The 19,134-nt window shown below is 45.7% G+C and overlaps 2 protein-coding genes across 2 annotated transcripts in view; one reads left to right on the forward strand and one right to left on the reverse strand.

Moving 5' to 3' along the window:
* Oaf (BRICHOS-like domain-containing protein out at first) overlaps positions 1–19,134 on the forward strand; it is a 189,060-nt gene that overhangs the window by 11,621 nt on the left and 158,305 nt on the right. The gene's annotated exons all lie outside the window — the stretch shown is intronic.
* LOC143422193 (uncharacterized) overlaps positions 1–19,134 on the reverse strand; it is a 53,508-nt gene that overhangs the window by 2,367 nt on the left and 32,007 nt on the right. Inside the window, exons 4-5 of the mRNA XM_076892660.1 lie at positions 1,509–1,731; positions 778–974 (exon numbers count right to left, since the gene is read on the reverse strand). Coding sequence (XP_076748775.1) covers positions 778–974; positions 1,509–1,731 — 420 coding nt within the window. The remainder of the gene's footprint in view (positions 1–777; positions 975–1,508; positions 1,732–19,134) is intronic.

Below are 19,134 nucleotides of genomic sequence, written 5' to 3' on the forward strand. Positions count from 1 at the left end.
AGTACCGATGCTACTTGCTCCACTGTAATAAATGCAATACAAATGTTTATGTTAATTTGCTTTGGAATCTTGAAAGAAAAATGTAGCGTATCGTTTAGAATTTTCTGCTTTGTAACGAATAGACAGCTCTTTTTTATTTCTGACACTCGAATAATTGTTTGTTGCTTGTTATACGTTTGCTCGAAACAGAAGTCGAAATTATATTAATATATACATATTATTGAATCGTTCACAGAAATTATAAAAAGAATGTTAACGCGTTTATTAAATAATAATAATTATTAGAGAAGATTCGAGGATGATACGTCGATACAAAAATTTGCAATGAAATATCGCGGTAAAGGAAATGAATTACAGCTAATAATTACAAAAACGTTTATCGAAAAAAATTAACCAACCTCCTTAGTAACTGCTATTATTTAGTTAGAGCTTCTGTTTCTTTCTTTAACAAACTTCGCAATATCAAAGCAGAATAAAAATTCTCGTTTCAAAGAAATACAGGGCTCGAAGATATTCCGTAGAAGAAAACACAAGTAGCAGACTCGACAAATTCCGAGTGAATGAAGTACATTTGAACGTAGAAAAGAATCTCCATCGAGCGATCGACCCGCGTGTGCTAAGGACTACTTATCAAGCTCGCAGTGTGCGATTAAATATCGAGCGGGTCCAAGAGAACAGTGCAACCTTATCCGTGGCTTCTAATTCAGTAATACAGACACAATTCCTCAAGTTCCACCGCTGTCGGTACGGTAATTAATGCGGGATACAAGGTCTCACCATCTGGCTCGGGACTGGCAACTGGAGATATGTCCGGTGTGTGAATGATAGGCGTATAAGGACTACCGTACAAGGAATTGCTCTCCGATTTGTACTCCTGGATGCCTTGCTGCTGCTGCTGGTGATACAGCGATGAGATCGGGGAATGGCCGCCCCACGGAATCTGAGGAATGCCTTGATAACTGTCCATCTTGGACCTTAAACAAACATCGAACGTCACTTGGTTGTTCCACGGAGAAGAATCTCCAATTAGAACTTCAATCTAAACGAATAATCCCTTTTACACATTACAAAAAAAAAGAAGAAACAAAGGATTGTTTCTCTATAACTTTAGACATACACTTTGTAGAAGTCAATACAATTCGCGAACTCGTTCAAACTGATCGCGTATCGCATCCTCGCGCGACGAGAGCCTCCAATTAGAACTTCAATTCAAACGAATAATCCCTTTTACACATTACCAAAAAAAAAAAAGAAGAAACAAAGGATCGTTTCTCTATAATTTTAGACACACACTTTGTAGAACTGGCGAACTCGATCAAACCGATCGCGTATCGCATCCTCGCGCGACGAGGGCCCCCGAAACTCGCCTCGGAATCGGTATCGACGTGAATTAATCCGCGGCGTGGTCGTTCGCGTGACTCGCGCGCACCTTGCGCCGGCGATTAATACGCTTGGCGCGCGCGTACGATGTTGAAAAATCGCGACGCGGCCGGCGGATATCGACTTACATGGAATGATGAATCGCGGTGCCGGAGGGGTTGGACCTGTTGGCCGTGGTGTTGGTCGCGGACGGCGGCGAGGACGGCGCCCCCGGGGCCCGTTTCGCGTGTTTCCTGCGCCGCGGCCTGTACTTGTAGTTCGGGTGTTCCTGCATGTGTATGACCCTCAGCCTCTCGGCCTCCTCGACGTACGGCCTTCTGTCCTGCGGGGTCAGACCGCGCCATTTCTTCCCTGAAATACACGGGAGCCCGTCCGTTAGCCGGTTAAGCTGCCACGATTCCCGATACGACGCCGTCGCGGCGTTACCGCGAGCAGCCGATGCTTACCACCGGTGTTCCTTCGTTCAGTGGGTGGCGTGAAAGGTAAGAAAAATTCCGTGAGTAATGCCAACCTACCGATGTATAATATAAGGGAGGGAGAAAGGGTGTGGAAATGGTTGTCGGGTCTCTTATTCCCGTCGCTAGCCACGGCAAAGATTTAACTTGCCGGATGCGTTCAGTTTCGCGCCGTTCCAGACGGATCTGAGACCCGACCATCGAAGTTGGTATTATTGTATTTACAGCGATACGTTTAAATATTAAATTTGTAAGCGTGAGTATCTTTCCAATAAAGTAACTTGAATTAGACACTCATATATCGATTCGTATAATAAGTGGCAAAATTTAGCGTACTGTTTAATATTCACGTGCACTCGATAAGTAACGATTCCCATAATGTCAGATGCCATGATTTATCATCGACATTTGAATTAATGCCGCGCAAGAAAGTCCAAAGAGATCAATGGTTCGAATTCAAAATCGCTAAGCACGATGTGTGAGATCGAACAGAGTAAAACGTTGGCAACAGAAAATTCCCGAGGTACAGATTTATAGTCAAAACGAGAAACTGGCTTCAAACATTTCAATCCAGTCCGATACATACACGGATAAGTACAGAGACATAAACCTTTCGCGAATTTGCAATCATAAAAGACGCCATAAATTCGTATCCAGCTGTTACTTTCTTTCCACGTGGAGCTCTATTCACCGGTTTTAACACCCACTACGAGCAATACGTTTCTAACCAATTAGATAGGCGAACATTGCCATTAACAAGCCGCGAGACGTGCCCACTTTACGCACGTATTTCGCTAATTAGATTGCGAAATTACACGAGAACGATTCACCCTTTGAAAAATAATTCGAACAACCACCAACACGTCGATGACATTAAAAAGAAATACTTGCAAACTCCATATGAATCCTGAAAATTTCCATCAATCCCCCCATATTATATTACGATGTTGAAAACGTCGAGACAAGTCCAAAAGAAAGAGAAAAAGGAAGACAAGAGCCATGAAACGAAACTGCCGCACCGCAAGAGTACATCACGATACGTAGAGAGCTACGCGCACAAGAGAGCGCGGCAATAAACGGCGCTCGACAACAATAATCTCTTATCCTACGACAAGAATTCGTTCCATCGAGAAAGAAAGAGAGAGAGATCGAAAAAAAAAGTGACGGACCAACTTCTACGTGCATTATTCCTAAAACATTGTACTTGGTACGATCCATCGAAATTGTTGGCCTTTCAATTTGCCCATAAATTCCGCGCGCGGCGAGATCGCTCGGCTGGCCGTTTCGAGGCACGGTGCCGTTAAACCGTGGCCGTGGAGGAGGAAGGCGCACCGGGTAACACAGACGACCGCGGCGTTATTTCGAGGATCGATAAGGCTCTGCCGTCGCGGTTCCGTTCGCCGATTCGCCGTCGATACTCTTAATTCATGCTACGAGGCTTGGCCCCTAATTGCCCGGCTACGTGGCTAAGGCCCCCGTCGTCCCCGTGGTCGCCAGCGCGGCGGCGGCGGCGGAGGAGGAGGCGATGGTAAGCGGAGGAAGCGGAAAAATGGTCGGACGAGCGTAGATACGAATTACAGGAGGGCTTGGCCGGACGGCCACGGCTGGAATCTGCCTTAGTTGCGTTCAATATGCCCCGTCCGGGCATGGTAGGCCGGAATATCATTAAGCAGGGATAAGGGTTAATACGAACGTAAGATGTTCACGACAAGAACGAAAAAGTTGAGCGAGGCGGATATGTAGACGGTGCGCGCGTACATATGTAGGACTGGGCCCGGCGTATACAACGGCGGGGCCCCGTATAGGTACATAGGCGCATGGGGGCGTAGATATGGGTGCGCCCGTGCCTTCAGCCAGCCACAAGGCACGAACCATTATTTCATATTTCATTTTGTATATTTCAACTCCGGAGGAGACGCTAACCCGAACTCTCGAGTCTGCCTCTCTCGACGAGAGGGCTCGGCGAAGGGGGCGAAACAAGAAGACGAGGACGCGGGTGCGTGCGAGAGATAGAGGCGGACGGGAAGGGAAAGAAAGACGCGCGGGAAAAAGAGTTTGATATATCGTATGACGCGTGCAACGCGCGGGGGTGGTTGCCGTTACGGTGATGGTTATTGGAAATTTTTTTTCGAGGCCAGCGAACGGCGACGAAATTCCGCTGGACGCCGCCTGTTTCTGGTAAACGACGCCGCGATATGTGTCCGGTTGCCGCGCGCTAATGGCGAGAGGTCATTACGATTGCGAGACGAGCGCCTAGGCGCAACCGCATGGGATTTTCATTATGCGTCACGCTAGTAATAGCCTCCTACCGTCGCTGCGCGCACGGCTCGATGGATTGGAAAATTCTCCGACCCTCGGTTCCGTTATTCCGACTCTCTCCATCGATCGCTTTATCGACCGCTAGATTTTCAATGTCGTACTTTTTGTAAACGAAGCCTTCAACCATCACTGGCTGCTGATCGATTCATTTTTTATTCCTATCTCGTGTTAATCCGCAGAATTACCCCTTAATATTGTATTTGATTATTCTTGATTTTTATCTGATTTCGACCGCGATTTTCAATGTCGTAAACGAAGCCTTCAACCATCACTGGTTGCCGATCGATTCATTTTTTATTCCCATCTCGTGTTAATCCACAGAATCATCCCTTGATATTCTATTTGATTATTCTTGATTTTTGTCTGATTTCGACCGCGATTTTCAATGTCGTAAACGAAGCCTTCAACCATCACTGGTTGCCGATCAATTCATTTTTTATTCCCATCTCGTGTTAATCCGCAGAATCATCCCTTGATATTGTATTTGATTATTCTTCATTTTTATCTGATTTCGACCGCGATTTTCAATGTCGTAAACGAAGCCTTCAACCATCACTGGTTGCCGATCGATTCATTTTTTATTCCCATCTCGTGTTAATCCACAGAATCATCCCTTGATATTGTATTTGATTATTCTTGATTTTTATCGGATTTTAGTCTGCAGATTCGCACCCTCAAAGTCTTCTGGGAACGACTGGCGAACACCCTGTATATAGGGTCGAAAAAAGAGAGGAGGATGGTCGCAGGGTCCCCTAGCTCTCCCTGTAAAGTCCATTTTTGTCGCCCCGCGTCTCTTCTTGCTCGACTCCTCAAGTTCTTCTTCCTCCGGTTCTTCTCGGCGAACGGCGTACCTCGCCGCAGCCGTTTTTTGCGGCACGCGTAGTTTTCGTCGCGACAGCGACCGGGGTTGACGCGGTGAGGTAAAAGTCCTCGAACAGCGTCGCGATTCAATGGAATCTCCTTTGTCGCTCGTCTTTGTACAGGTGGCTCGTAAAGGGGCAACGAGTCGATCATTTTTTACTTCTATTTTTTTCTTTTCTTCGCTTTTTTTTTTCTACCAGGAATCTGATTCCGAGTGATGAATTACTCGTGATTGAAAGGATTACTTAGCCGGGGAAATTTATATCCCGAGCTTCTTACCGGGACCATCGCCAGCGGTTTTTTGCCACGGACGATTTTCGATTTAAGAATCGTACCGCGAAGCTCCTCTCTCGAACGTCCTTTTGCGAGCTCCTTTTTCCCCTCGCTGGATATAATACGACTCGACTCTACGAGAGATTTGTGAAAATTCACATTTTCTCTGCTTCTCTAAATATTACAGAACATTGTTACAAATACTTTTAATATCTTAGCACACTTTGCATAGATTTGTGTCATCTACAATTTTCTTCTAAAGGATGATATAGTTCGCCACCCTTGAAACTCTACCTCGCGATCTCTGTTCCTTTCCCCTGTCGCATAGAACATCGTTACAAATACTTTTAATATCTTAGCACACTTTGCATAGAATCGTGTCACCTACAATTTTCTTCTAAAGGACCATAGTTCACCACCCTTGAAATTCTATCTCGCGATCTCCGTTCCTTTTCTCCGTGGTATTTTCAACTGAAAAAAAGACCCGATTAAACCGTCGCATAGGACATCATTACAAATACTTTTAATATCTTAGCACACTTTGCATAGAATCGTGTCACCTACAATTTTCTTCTAAAGGACCATAGTTCGCCACCCTTGAAATTCTATCTCGCGATCTCCGTTCCTCTTCTCCGTGGTATTTCGAACAGAAAAAAAGACTCGGTTAAACCGTCGCACCTGTTTCCCATTTAAATATCGTTCGGTTAATTAACTCGTACGAGTAACAGTCGCAAATGCGAGACAAGAAAGCTGAACGCGCGACGAAAGCACTGCCGTCGTAGAATTTGTACGACGTTCGGTTCCACCTCTGCGTTCGCCGTACCCACGTCATCGCGCGGCGACAAAGACCCCTCGGGAGGGAAGGAAGGACGGACGAAAACGGAAGAGCGTGCACGAAAGAAGAAACCGCAGAGCTCCTTTCTTCTCGTCGAGGCTCGTGACGCGCGGTCGGCCCCTCGTCCCGTTCGCTTCCGCGTGTTTCGCGGAAACAGTGAAATCATCGGAGGGCGAGCACGCGGACGGGTGCTGGCGAACGGAAGGACGAAGGGGATACGACGGCGCCTGCAACTTTTTCGGCCGACAATAAGTAAACTTAATTTAATATTCCTGGCCGCGCTCGACGGTGAGCCTAGCCAGAGGTGATTCATCATCACACCCGCGCACTGCTTCCCACCGTGACGTCCTCGTTAAGTATTCTAATGGTCCCCGTGTACCTCTAATTTACCCTGCCCTCGGCCCTCGTCGGACGACTTCATTAATTTCAATGTTTCGGACCAGGCCCGTTCGGAAACCCTTTAGCCCCCTGGCCCTTGTCGGATTAGCAGTTCGAACCGTTGTTTCGTCGTCTACCGAGCGTAACGCTTATTACGGTGACGACGATGCGCGAGACTCGGTGTGCGCGATGGATGCGAGGAGGTTCCAAGGTGTTGGCGAAGTCTACGGTGAGGTCTGTCGAGAGAGAACACGCGTTCTTTCTATTTTATGCAACGATACTGAAGTATTGTTTTCTAACAGTGTTTGTAAATGTTTTACCCAAAAATGTTATTATATAGTTTACGTTATTGGAATAAGCGAAATTAATCTGTTTGTTCTATGAGAAAAAAAGTCGAGTGTATTCTTTGAAAGTCTGTTAACGTTTCATGGTATTTTATAGGGTAAGGATAATATTTTTATTATTCATTTTATAGGGTAAGGTAATAATCCTATTTCAAATTCCCACTTAAATGCCAGCCATTCTTTTGCCCTAAATCCCAGAGGACATATTTGAATATATATTATACAGTGGAGTGCGCCATTTGCTGATAGAGAAGCTGTGTTTCCACAAGAATTATAAACAAATACCAAAAACGACGAAAATAATACATTTATTATTTATATTTTCGCTTTCACAGCTTCCATGAACTGCACGCCACTGATATCGTGTCAATTTACTTACTGACCAAAAGTGTATACGCGCATATTAAATCGTACAAACCACATTATATTTACTTTCTACCAAGCCTTCAGCGGTATGCGCGGCGTTCTACAATTTCCACGGCATAAATAAAACGATGCTCGTCTCATCGAAACCTTTATCCTTTTAACGCACGTCCCGACACTCGGAACGACCGAGCACTCCTTAAACAAATGAAGAAAAGAAAAGAAACCCGTCGTTTCCTACCGGCGAACGAAACTCCGCGCGGAGAACGACCGAGAGCGACTCTCGACGTCGCCAAGGAGCTAAACAACGCGTGCAATTTCCGAATTCGTTCCGCGCAATAAAGAAAACTCGATCGCCGTGCGCGTAGAAAGGCACGAAGGGAAAAGGAAAAAGAGGAAAGAAAAGAGAGGTGAAGGCGGAAAAGGGAAAAAAGCGCACAGTGGCGGCAGTGGTGTATCGCGGGTCGGCGACAGGCGGGCACAAGCGAGCACGCAAATGTATGCAAAGCGCATGCGGGTCACAATAAGTCGATCAGCGGCGAGCGCGGTTCGGAAATCTCATTTGAGCCGATGCTAATAGGCTGCCTTATCCACGCTGGCTAATCTGCCCGGCGCGTATGCGCGACCGGGCCCGACACGTGAATTCCGCGAACCGTGATAAATTAACGGCAACGGGGATCGCGACAAATTACGTCTACCGATTCCGACGTTGGCACCGCGCGGATCTCTCGTGCCGAAATGTCTCCTTGCATCTGCCAGGCGAATCTACGGGGTGGTTTGCGCAATCGGCACAGGCTGCGTCTTTCTCCTTAACCCATTCACTGCCAACTACGAGATGTCTTATTCTTTGCGTTAGAAGCTTGGATCGATCGCTATGCGTCGCGAAATAAGCGCAAACTTCAAGTAAAATCGTGGCATCCAGCGTAAGAGACCAGGTCGAAATTTGCCTGACAGTGAATAGGGTAATCGATCGCGATTGGACAGAAATTGCTGAAGTGCTTTAATGTTTAACGTAGCAGTCAAAAAATGGGGGATCAAAAGTATATTGCGTGTTTAATACCCAAGGATTATATGGAATTAGAAAGATTAATAAAACAGAAGTGGTGAAGGAAACTGTGCCGTGATTCAAATTTGTTTTAAGGTGGATAGCTCTTTACTATTTACGTAGCAACCGAAACGGAGGATTAACAGTATATTACGTATTAATATCCAAGGATTGTATAGAATTATCTGTGAAATGTTATATAAAATAGTAGCAACCTCATTTGTCAATGTCTCGATCCTTTTATATCGTCTATGGTAAAGGGGACGCGTGGAAAAGAATGGCGCGCGACCATAAGACGCACGTATCCTCGTTAACTTTACGAAAACCAACGTATATGCGCGAAAATGTCCCTAAATTTGTAATATTTGATAAATTCTGGATGCACGTACCGTCTTCGCGGTATTCCAGTTGAAAGAGAAGGAGAGACGACCCGTTCTAATCGCGAGAATCACCCTGTATACGATCGGCGTGCCTAGCCACCTTGGTCGCTGACATTTTCCAGAAAGCTCGTCCGTTCCATCGGTTTAATTAACGATTCCGCGGTGATTTACGCACGCGGCTAATTCAGCCCGGACCGGCGTCCGATTAAGCCGCGTTTAAAACCGCGATAGAGTTACGCCGGCACTCGGGGAATTTCGTTCTGCTCGCGGCGGCGGCGTCTCTGGAACGTGACATTTCCAGAATCGAGCGAGAAACTTCTCGCTCGGCATTTAGAAATACCGCCGGGAATTAGTTGCCTGCTCGCACCCGTCCGTGTTCGATCCTCATCGACCCTCACCCTTGCCCGCGTACGCGGCTTTAATTGCGCCTAGAATGCGCGATAAATCTTATCTCGAGCCGCGTACGAGCGACCCCCGCGCCCCTTCGCAACTCCATCAACCCTTAACCGCGAGGCGATGTACACCTTCGATCCCTTCTTTTGCTATCGCTGGCAGAGGAGAAATTTTCAATTTTCTACGATCCAGAAGTCGAGGAACAGCTCGATCGATCGTCGACAGCTTTCGCGTCTGCGATACATAGGATACGTATTACGCAACGCCCACGCGCGAGTCTCTGCGAAATGTTCGAAAACTAAGCTAAACTAAACGAAACGGATGCGTATCGTCGAATGAAATAACGCTGCAAGTACGAGGCAACATAATGAACGAAATTTGTCCAACCAGTCTAACGGATATCGCCCCCGTGGTTAGGAGTTAAAGACAGATGCCCGTGCCCAAGGGTTAAGAAACAATTTGCTCGCGAGCCTCGAGCGCCTCGATCGCGGCGAGGCGCGACGCTCCTCCAGCAGTTGGCTCGAAACGTGCACTCGTCGATAAGTTTCACGCCGTTTATATACGGCCGCGATCGAACGATTGCTAAATTACACGCACGCGACGACGGTAATAAATATACATGACGTATCGGTCCGCGAGGCGGCCAAGCAATTAAACTTATCGAGACCTGGTCGTTACGCGAACGATGCTCCGGCCGCCTGACGAAATTCACGTCGATCGACGTCACCTCGAATGACAACGGTTTTTATCGCAACCAGGGAATCTAATGACGATGCACAACCTTTACGACGACACTTTTCAACGATAGCTCCGGGTAGCGTCGAACAGAAGCGCCCGGTTTGTCTGGACTGAGAGCGGCAGTGGAATAGGCAACAGGAGTCAGACGGGTCTTCGGTTCACCGAGTGTTAGCTGAAGATCTGCTTTCATAAATGGAATTCTACTGTTCCTATTTTAAGCTCTGGAGTTTTTGACACGACAGAGTGGTTTTGGAATATCGTTCTTTTTATTAAATTTTATTTGTGTTATATCAATACTGAGTACTGAAGGAAGTAATTAAATTCTGAAGCTTGTATCCTTAAGGCGAGGATAAAAATTGTAAAATTTGTTCTGAATGTTGTTAATTAAATTCTGAAGCTTGTATCCTTAAGGCGAGGATAAAAATTGTAAAATTTGTTCTGAGTGTTGTAAACATGTGTTGTTGAAAATAAAAAGATTATCATAACTTGTATACATGCTTTTTAGGTAGATGATAGACCATTTCTCATTGTGCTAGAATTTGAAATGACATGAATTCACGTCAGCTGTTGCGAATGTGTTAATATGAAATAGTGGAGATATGTAACTTCGCAAGGGAAATTGATTTTGCAAGATTCGATGTGGTCTACATACAGTTCTGCTTATAGGATATTAATATTCCTTTATATTTTGTTAATTTATAATATAGGATGAAAAAAGTATCCTAATGACTAAAGGAAGTTAATCAACAGAGATTTCTCTATTCGAAAGCAATTGTTGGACATTAAGTCTCGAATGGGCACAACATATGAGACATGAAAAAAGAATTTTGAACGACCGGATTGCCCAAATATCGCGATGTAATTGCGCGTCGTATGTCATACAACCTTGATGATGCAGGAATTCGAAGAACATCGACCACAATTGTGTGGAAATTATATCTGACAACTGTCACGTGAAAATATTCGTGACACAAATATTTCTTTCATCTGCAAGTCTCCTTGAAAATTCCTGGCTTATAATATTGAGTCATACTCGCGTCAAGGATTGTAGTCGAATCATCGTAACCCCGAATTGTAAAAGTTTTAATTTATGGTATCTTCCTTTTGATGGTGCGTTCAATGTTGAGCTCGAAAATCAGGAAAACAGGGTACAGTGGAAGTCTTAAGATTCCATTCTTCAAATTAATACTGTTTCAAATATTATTGCGATGCTTCATTGGTAATTTATTTAAATGTCCTTTACGACAAAACTCTGCTCAATGTAACACCCTATTCTATACTTGATCTATACTGCACAATTTTAGAACTAACCCTTTGCACTCTTCTTTTTCAAGAGTGACTCAACATTAGTAAATAGAAAAAAACCTAATATAAGTTCCACAAGTACAAATTAAAACCTTAAGAGTTATACTTAACATAAATATCTGAAACCCTTCGAATAGTAGGAAGTTGTTGGCGACAAAATTGAAAAATAATCATTGTCCTCTTTCAGAGTTTCTATTTCAATTCGTATATAATCTAATACCACTGCACAGTGTACCTTCTTGCAGTTGAAGACTGGTACCAAAGCATTGGTGAGGACGAAATCGTTGCCCGGAGATATTATTAAAAGATCTCACAAATACAAATTAAAACCTTAAAAGCTATACTTAACATAAATATCTGAAACCCTTCGAATAGTAGGAAGTTGTTGGCGACAAAATTGAAAAACGATCATTATCCTCTTTCAGAGTTTCTTTTTCAATTCGTATATAATCTAAGACTACTCCACAGTGTACCTCTTGCAGTTTAAGATTGGTACCAAAGCATTGGTGAGGACGAAATCGTTGCCCGGAGATATTATTAAAAGATCTCACAAATACAAATTAAAACCTTAAAAGCTATACTTAACATAAATATCTGAAACCCTTCGAATAGTAGGAAGTTGTTGGCGACAAAATTGAAAAATAATCATTGTCCTCTTTCAGAGTTTCTATTTCAATTCGTATATAACCTACGACTATTCCACAGTGTCCTCTCTTGCAGTTGAAGATTGGTACCAAAGCATTGGTGGGTTCGAAAAGACGCGGGAAACTGTCCCATCGGTTACCAAAAAGGGTCGGAGAAATTTGGTGAGGACGAAATCGTTGCCCGGAGATATTATTAAAAGATCTCCGAACGAAATCCGTCCGCGGGCGTGCCACACGGTCCTCGGCTCCGTTAAGCTCGTCCGATACGGCTCGGAACGGCCGCTAATCCGATCCGATCTACGAATGAATTATAACTAAATGCCGAAACGGTCCGCGTCGAATCGGTCCGATCGAATCACGGCCGATCGGACGTTACGAAGCAGAAAATCCGCTCGTTTACCTCTCGATACGCCGTGTCCGCGCGAGACCCGCTCTCGCTGAGGACGGTGTGTAATAGTTTTAATATAGGCAGAGCTGCGGCGGCGGCGGCGGCAGCCAGGAAACGACGACGACGACGTTGCGAACCGGAGCAACGAAGAGGAGACGAACGAGGGGGACAAGGAACGAAGACAGGGAACGAAGACGAGGGAGAAGAGGTCGAAAGCAAAAGGCCCACATCGGTGGGACCGCATCGTGCACCCCGCCCAACCTGGGTCGCCCACTGTCACCATTAATAATACGTCTCCCGTCCCGTGATGTATCTCATCTCCGTTGGCGTCGTGCGCTGTGCCCCGTGTCCTGTCGTGTCGGTGTTTAGCCTTCGTTGTGCCGTTCGGTCACACGTACACACGCGTACATGCGCCAGTCCTTCTTTATTTCCTCCCTTCCCTCCCTCTGTAATTTTCTCTCAGTCTCACCCTCTGTTTCCTTCTCTCTCTCTCTCTCTCTCTCCCTTTTTCTCTCTATTTCACCTTTCTCCTCGCTCGTTTCTCTTCCCACCCCTCTCTCGCAGCTCCGTCGTCTCCTTTCGTCTCGTTCGCTGATAATGTCGCTTGGTCCTCGTCCGACCCGTACACGCAACGCCAATAAACGCACATCCACACGCGGTTACGCGCGCGAGCGTGTCGTTGCGTGCAGGTAAACCCGGCGCACCCACACGGCAGGCTCTGGGAGGGGTTACGTTGCACGCGCGCCGTCTGCTCGCCGTGCAACGACCACGAACCGCGACACAACGTGCTCCCTCAACTTTGACAGGCCGCTTCCACGGACGAAGAGGTCAGCCGTTGGGACAGAGCGCGTGGACCGCGCGAGAGCCTCGATCTTTCAGATACGTACCAGGGTGGTATCCTTCCGGTGACGCTCGACATGTTGATCGTTACACATAGAAGTGGCATAGACGACTAAAAGAACAGTTGAAATTAAGATAATTAACTATTCTAACATAGCGTCAGGATTCAGAGAGCTTGAGAAATTGATACGAAACAACCCCACTGAATGTCTCACCCCCTTTTTATTATGCATTGGACGCCAATCATGAATAAAACAATTCATCAAACGATTCAACGCAAGACGAGACCTTTCCTCCGAGTCTCGAGCAGAAAAAGTCCCAATGAACGTCGCGCGCGTACAACAGGAAAAGAAACCAGCGGTTACTTTCCCCGACGCAAAAGCTGCGGAGCAAAAAAGCCGGGAGGAAACGATCCGCGAACACTCGACTGAGAGCAGGCCGCAACGCGTGTACGTACGTGTCGCAGCCGAACGTCAAATCAAAGACCGTCGTCCACGGGTGCTTCTTGCCTTTCTTTGACCGTGCAACGATATCATGCATATACATGCGCACATATACACGCAGGGCACGTGGACAAAAGCGGAGGGAGGCCAGAGAGCGGGCCCCCTCGCGACAATCTCCGGCTCCTGGCTTTCGCCCGACAGAAAAGTAATCTGTCTCCGGCGATCAGCCAGGCCTCTGACGATCTTAATGGATTATCTGATGCGTTCGTCCGGGTTCGGAAGCCGTAATCGAGTCCCTGGTAGCTAACCAACGACGGCCACCGGCTGGCGCTGGATTCCATCGCCTGCTAGGAAACGTCGCGATCGAAAGGGGTAGCTTTCCGACGGACATCGATTCAGCTGGACTTGTCTGTGATTGTTGACAGAAGGATTCGATACGACAGACTTTTTTAACGGAGAAGGAAGGTTTTAGGAAGAAACATATGACGGAGGTGCTGCGAATATACAAAGTGGTTGGGGGAAGGCGTTTAATATTTATATGCGTGAATAGTTATTAGTTAAAAGACAAACATAAGAAATTGAAAAATGGATTGATTGTTCTTTATGACTGAGATGTTATCGTAAAAGCTTAATAGAAGAGGAAGGTTTTAGGAAGAAACGTATAACGGAAGTGTTGAAAATATACAAAGTGGTCGAGAGAAGACATTCAATATTTATATGCGTGGATAGTTATTAGTTAAAAGACAATCATAAGAAATTGAAAAATGGACTGATTGTTCTTTATGCCTGAGATGTTATTGTGAAAGCTTAATGAAGGAGGAAGGTTTTTGGAAAAAACATGATGGACGAGAGAAACAAACATACAAGATGATCGAGAGAAGGCGTTCAATATTTATATGCGTGGATAGTTATTAGTTAAAAAACAATCCTAGGAAATTGAAAAATTGACTGATTGTTCTTTATGACTGAGATGTTATTGTGAAAACTTAATGGAAGAGGAAGGTTTTAGGAAGAAACGTATGACGGAGGTGCTGCAAATACCCAAAGTGGTCGAGAGAAGCCATTCAATATTCATATGCGTAAATAGCTATTAATTAAAAAACAATCATAAGAAACTGATAAATCGATTGGTAGATCTTTATGACTGAGACGTTATCGTGAAAGCTTCTCAAGCTTCTAAGAAGAATAGTTACGACTTTCTCAATGCGATCTAGGAAAGAAAGCTGGAACGCCGTATCGAAGAGTAACTACCCTCGCCTCCTCGAATCGGAACTGTTGGTTTCCGTCGGGCGTCGTGGGCCGGCGATGGCGGCCGCGCTCGCGACGTGTTTCAAGAGGAATTATTGACGAACGCGCGGTCGCGCCTCGCGATTCATCGCGATGGAAACGTTCCGTCCATTCACGAGCACTCTATCGGCGGTGTCCTCGACGCGGGACCGTTCCGTCGTGCAAACCACGGCTGTTAACGCTCCCTCGAGACGAGCGGACGCGCTGGGATACATGCATAACGCAGCACGACAATTGCCGTTTCGTACCGCGATATTTCTCGCTTCGAGACACCCAAGGTAACGCGGACTGCCGGCGATGAATGATTTTCCAGGAAGAGATCCGACGCTGCGCCCACGAGGAGACGCAATCAGGAATGCCACGGAACCTTTGGGGCCCCTCGTCTGCCACTCCGTCGGCTGCCTCGACTCGAGATTATTCAATCTTCGTCGCGATTGTTTTCAATCGCCTCAGCGATGGGTTAATTATTCGATGGAGACGCGAGTAGTACTGGACGCCTCTGACCGCTTGCTGACGAATGGGATTTCGATAGGGGATGATTCGACCAATGTTCTCAGCGATTCAAGAAATCTGCACATTCTTGTGCTGTCACGAGATACGTTTAGCGTTTAATAATGGTACGGATGGTACTATCGAGGCTTTCGGGTGTTTAATGAGCGATGTTGCTTTGGACGAAACTGATTAGAGTATGTAGTTCTCCAAAATAAATCTGTGATCTCTCTCAGAGAATGAAAATCATTTCCCTTCGTCTCCATTAATTTGTCGAAAAACAATTCTATCAAATTTCATATTTAAATAAATTACAAATTGTTTTACCCTTTTCAAACTATTTCTACTCTAACTCTCAAACACTTAGCTAGCGAATGAACAGTTTTCATTTAATCGCAGGGCTAAAAAATGTCCATTTCTCTGTGAAATCTCACGATAAGATAAAAAAAGGAACACAGATTCTGCGACAAGTCCTTCGTTTCATCGAACAGGTAAGAAGGCGTCCGGTTAGCGCGCGCGTGGCACAAGAAACTGTCACCTGAGGACCTACCTATTCGAAACTAGCCAATAAAATTCTGTCACGTAACGCAATGCCGTCCGCCATGGGTGGTTCGTCAACGAGGGGAGAAAAGGAAAAGCGACATTACTGGTTCGCGGTAACGAACGCCCGGAAACGTTTTACTCCGTCGCCGTGAAGAATGTTAACGAAAGCGGGCGACGGTTTTTACGAAACGCGCCGGCCGTGAACGACGATCGTTTGCGCGATTTATAGTTCGATCTATCCTTTGTGATCCGAAGTATCGCCCGTGGCGATGCGAGATTCCGTCCAGTTCAGATTTCTGTTCGATTCCTGTTCGACATTTTTTCCAACCAATTACCATTGTCGATTCGCCGTGAAAATGCTGGAAAGATGAGAGAAGGGGTTGCTACCTGCGCGATGATTAATCGATCTATTCTCCTTTCCGGAGAAAGTTCGTAATCTCGTATCAGAGATTACGTGTCTATCTAAAACTCCACGCGTATTGTTGTTTCGTAGAGTTCGTCGAGTCGATACTTTTCTGTCTTATTAAATAACATTCAATTTCAGTGATAGTTCGTGGCTGTTCGTATCGCGAGGGTGGATTCACCGAGAACGGGGCTAGACTGACTCTAATCCTTCTCGCAACTTGATCTACTTATCCGTTATAACATACTGCAAACTGGTACACGTATTATACATCGTGAAAATTACTCAGTACTCAGAGCACAAACTGTTCCACCGCGAGCCCGATATCATCGAGAAACAACAGAAACGAGATAACCAACTGGCAACGAAAAGGTGATCTCAAACCTACGCGAAACACGACACGCGGAACGATGTAATTAAGAAACAACCGAGCGAACTTCGAAATTTGAACCAAGCGAAGAACGAGAGGATTAGAGAGAACGCGACAACTAGAAAGAAAGAGAGACAGAAAGAGATGAAGAGAGAGAGAGAGAGAGGTTCGCAAGGAGCAACCGGAGCACGCACGCGTGCGGAGCGGTTTAAATCCAGGGCTAAACCCCGACGGGATCGAGCAAGCCGGAAACTTTCGTTCGAGCGGCTCGATCGCACCCGTCACTTCTGATCGAAGCTGTACAGGCGTGGTGCAATGCAGACCGGCGATCACGAGGGACAAAAGTCTCCCGGTTCCCTCTCCTTCTCCTCGCGCGCCACGAGAAAGAGAGAGTCATCGCCGGTGGAACGTAGCCGGCGCTCGAGGGGTCCCACCTCCGTAAACACAACCGCGATTCCACCTCCGTGGCTCGACGTGTATTTTCATAAATATAATAATTTATTTCTTTCTCCGGGTAAATCCACACGAGCCGAGGATGTTGTAATCTTCTCCTCGATGTTCATCATCGTCCTGGTCCTGGTCGTCGTCCACGACGTCCTCGTCGTCCGCATCGTCGTCCACGACCACGTCGTCGTCGTCGTCTTTCGTACGTTCGCTGGTTCGGGGATAGGTGGGTCGGAAGGTAAGGTAAGGTAAGGGTGCGGCCAGACTCCGTTCCCGACTCCACCTCATTACCCGGCATTCTATGCAGAGACTGCGCTTATGGCTTATTATTGCTTTAGCTTAGCCAACCCGTCGGTTCCCTCGGCTCTCCTCGTGGCCAGCCTTGCGACTGTGTGCACGCGTACGCCACTTATTCGGGGTGTTTCGTTCCGTTTCGCCCGCTTCCAGCCGTGAATCTTCTGTCTTTCGCTTGTACCAAGCGAGGTTCGCGAGTTTCGATGCATTTTTTGGAGGAGTTGGTACTGGGTAGATTGCACGTATCGAGTTATCCGTTATCAAGTTGGGTAAGATTGTATCAACATGATCGGATAAATAGTGTTACTTGTAACGTAACATCGTAATTTCTGTCTTGGTTTTTTTCAAGTTTAAATTTCGTACAAATATGTAAAAATAACGATGTTTCTAAATACTATGCTAATTTTCGTAGCAATGCAGATACTATTGAAATGGATTATAATATGTATTTAATTCGCAGTTCGATGAAATGAGATCTCCGTCTGGATATTTAAAAAAAAAAGCTTGTAAGACATCTCATTACACTGTAAGAAAAAGCCAGTGTATCTCTATCATCGAAACAAGACCGTTCCACGGAACATGTGTCACCATTAAACCCGCAGAGCTGGCCAAGACGAACGAAGTAGATCGTTCTGGTAGCGACAGTAATAATCAGACCGATCGAGTGGTACGAGTCTCATGACCTGTGTCGAAGACAATCGTAAAATCAGCCATCTTGTAAAATTCCTAGCCTCGTTAACTTCCGAAAGAACTCTGGAATTAACATCGAATGCTATTTAAAATTAATTGCGATTCATTTACGATTTGAAATAATTGGACATCGATTTTTTCAAATATGATTAACAGACGAATTTATAATTTTGAATATTTCGTATTTCGAGCTTTGTTCTTTAAACTATTATCGAGACACTTTTCTTTGGTCTTCAATAAATAACTGCGTGAACCGATCGAATTTGTATCTACGCTTGGTAGATTACAAGTGAAGCTCTGTACACTGTCCTCACCCTTGCTGACACTTCTCTTTTCCTCTTCTTGATATTCGTAGTGCTTCACTCGGATCGACTTTACTAATGAGAGAGAATCCAAAACGACATACTTAAAAGGTACCAGTCATCTGTAAGATGCAGACATTTCCTTAAGAAGCTCAATTGCTTTACCATAAACACTAGCAATAAATAACTCTGTTCACATCCAAAGTCTACGAAACCTTCCCAAGAGAATATTCTTAAAAGAAAACAAATTCTTCAATAGTAATATTCCACCCCAAAAGTATAGATCTCTCCTAAAATAGCCCAAGTCATTCTACCTCAATAAAAAAATAATAATTTCTCAATGACTGTACAAAATTCATTTGTACCAATAAAAGTACAATCATCCCGAGGTAACAAATACAAAGAAACGTTCTCGAAAGCAGCCACCAATATCTTGAAACGCGTGAAAAGGAGAACAGCAAAACGACTCGATCGAAAAGCCAAGTGACTTACGCCAGTTTCGAAGTAAACGTCCGATGTAGAGGCGCGCTCCCCGTGGAAGAACCGGTGGTTCGATCGAAGCGTCCATCCGTCGGGCCCTGGTTCCCCGGTTTGATTCTCATTTTGTATGTACGCGCGCAATTATTGGGCCCGATCTTGTCTCGCGGTTCGTTACGTCGGTTCGCCTAGCAGGCAGACCCTCCCCTCTGGACGGCTATGCGTAATGCCCCCTGATACGACTTTGTCGGTATTATCTGGCCGCTGGACTCCCGGTGGCTCCGTGGAAACAAGACCGCAGGAGATTTAACCCTCGATACCGCGACCACCGGAATATCGCCAAGGCCTATCCCTCCCTGCAGACGGAGGCCTCTTCCCGCACGATTAACGGCTCATTTCGAATCGCAACTCACAATTAGCGTCGTTCCGCGGCCTTCCGCCAGCGTGTTTG

Source organism: Xylocopa sonorina, chromosome 3 (genome assembly GCF_050948175.1).
Source record: "Xylocopa sonorina isolate GNS202 chromosome 3, iyXylSono1_principal, whole genome shotgun sequence".
Classification (NCBI taxonomy): Eukaryota; Metazoa; Arthropoda; class Insecta; order Hymenoptera; family Apidae; genus Xylocopa; species Xylocopa sonorina.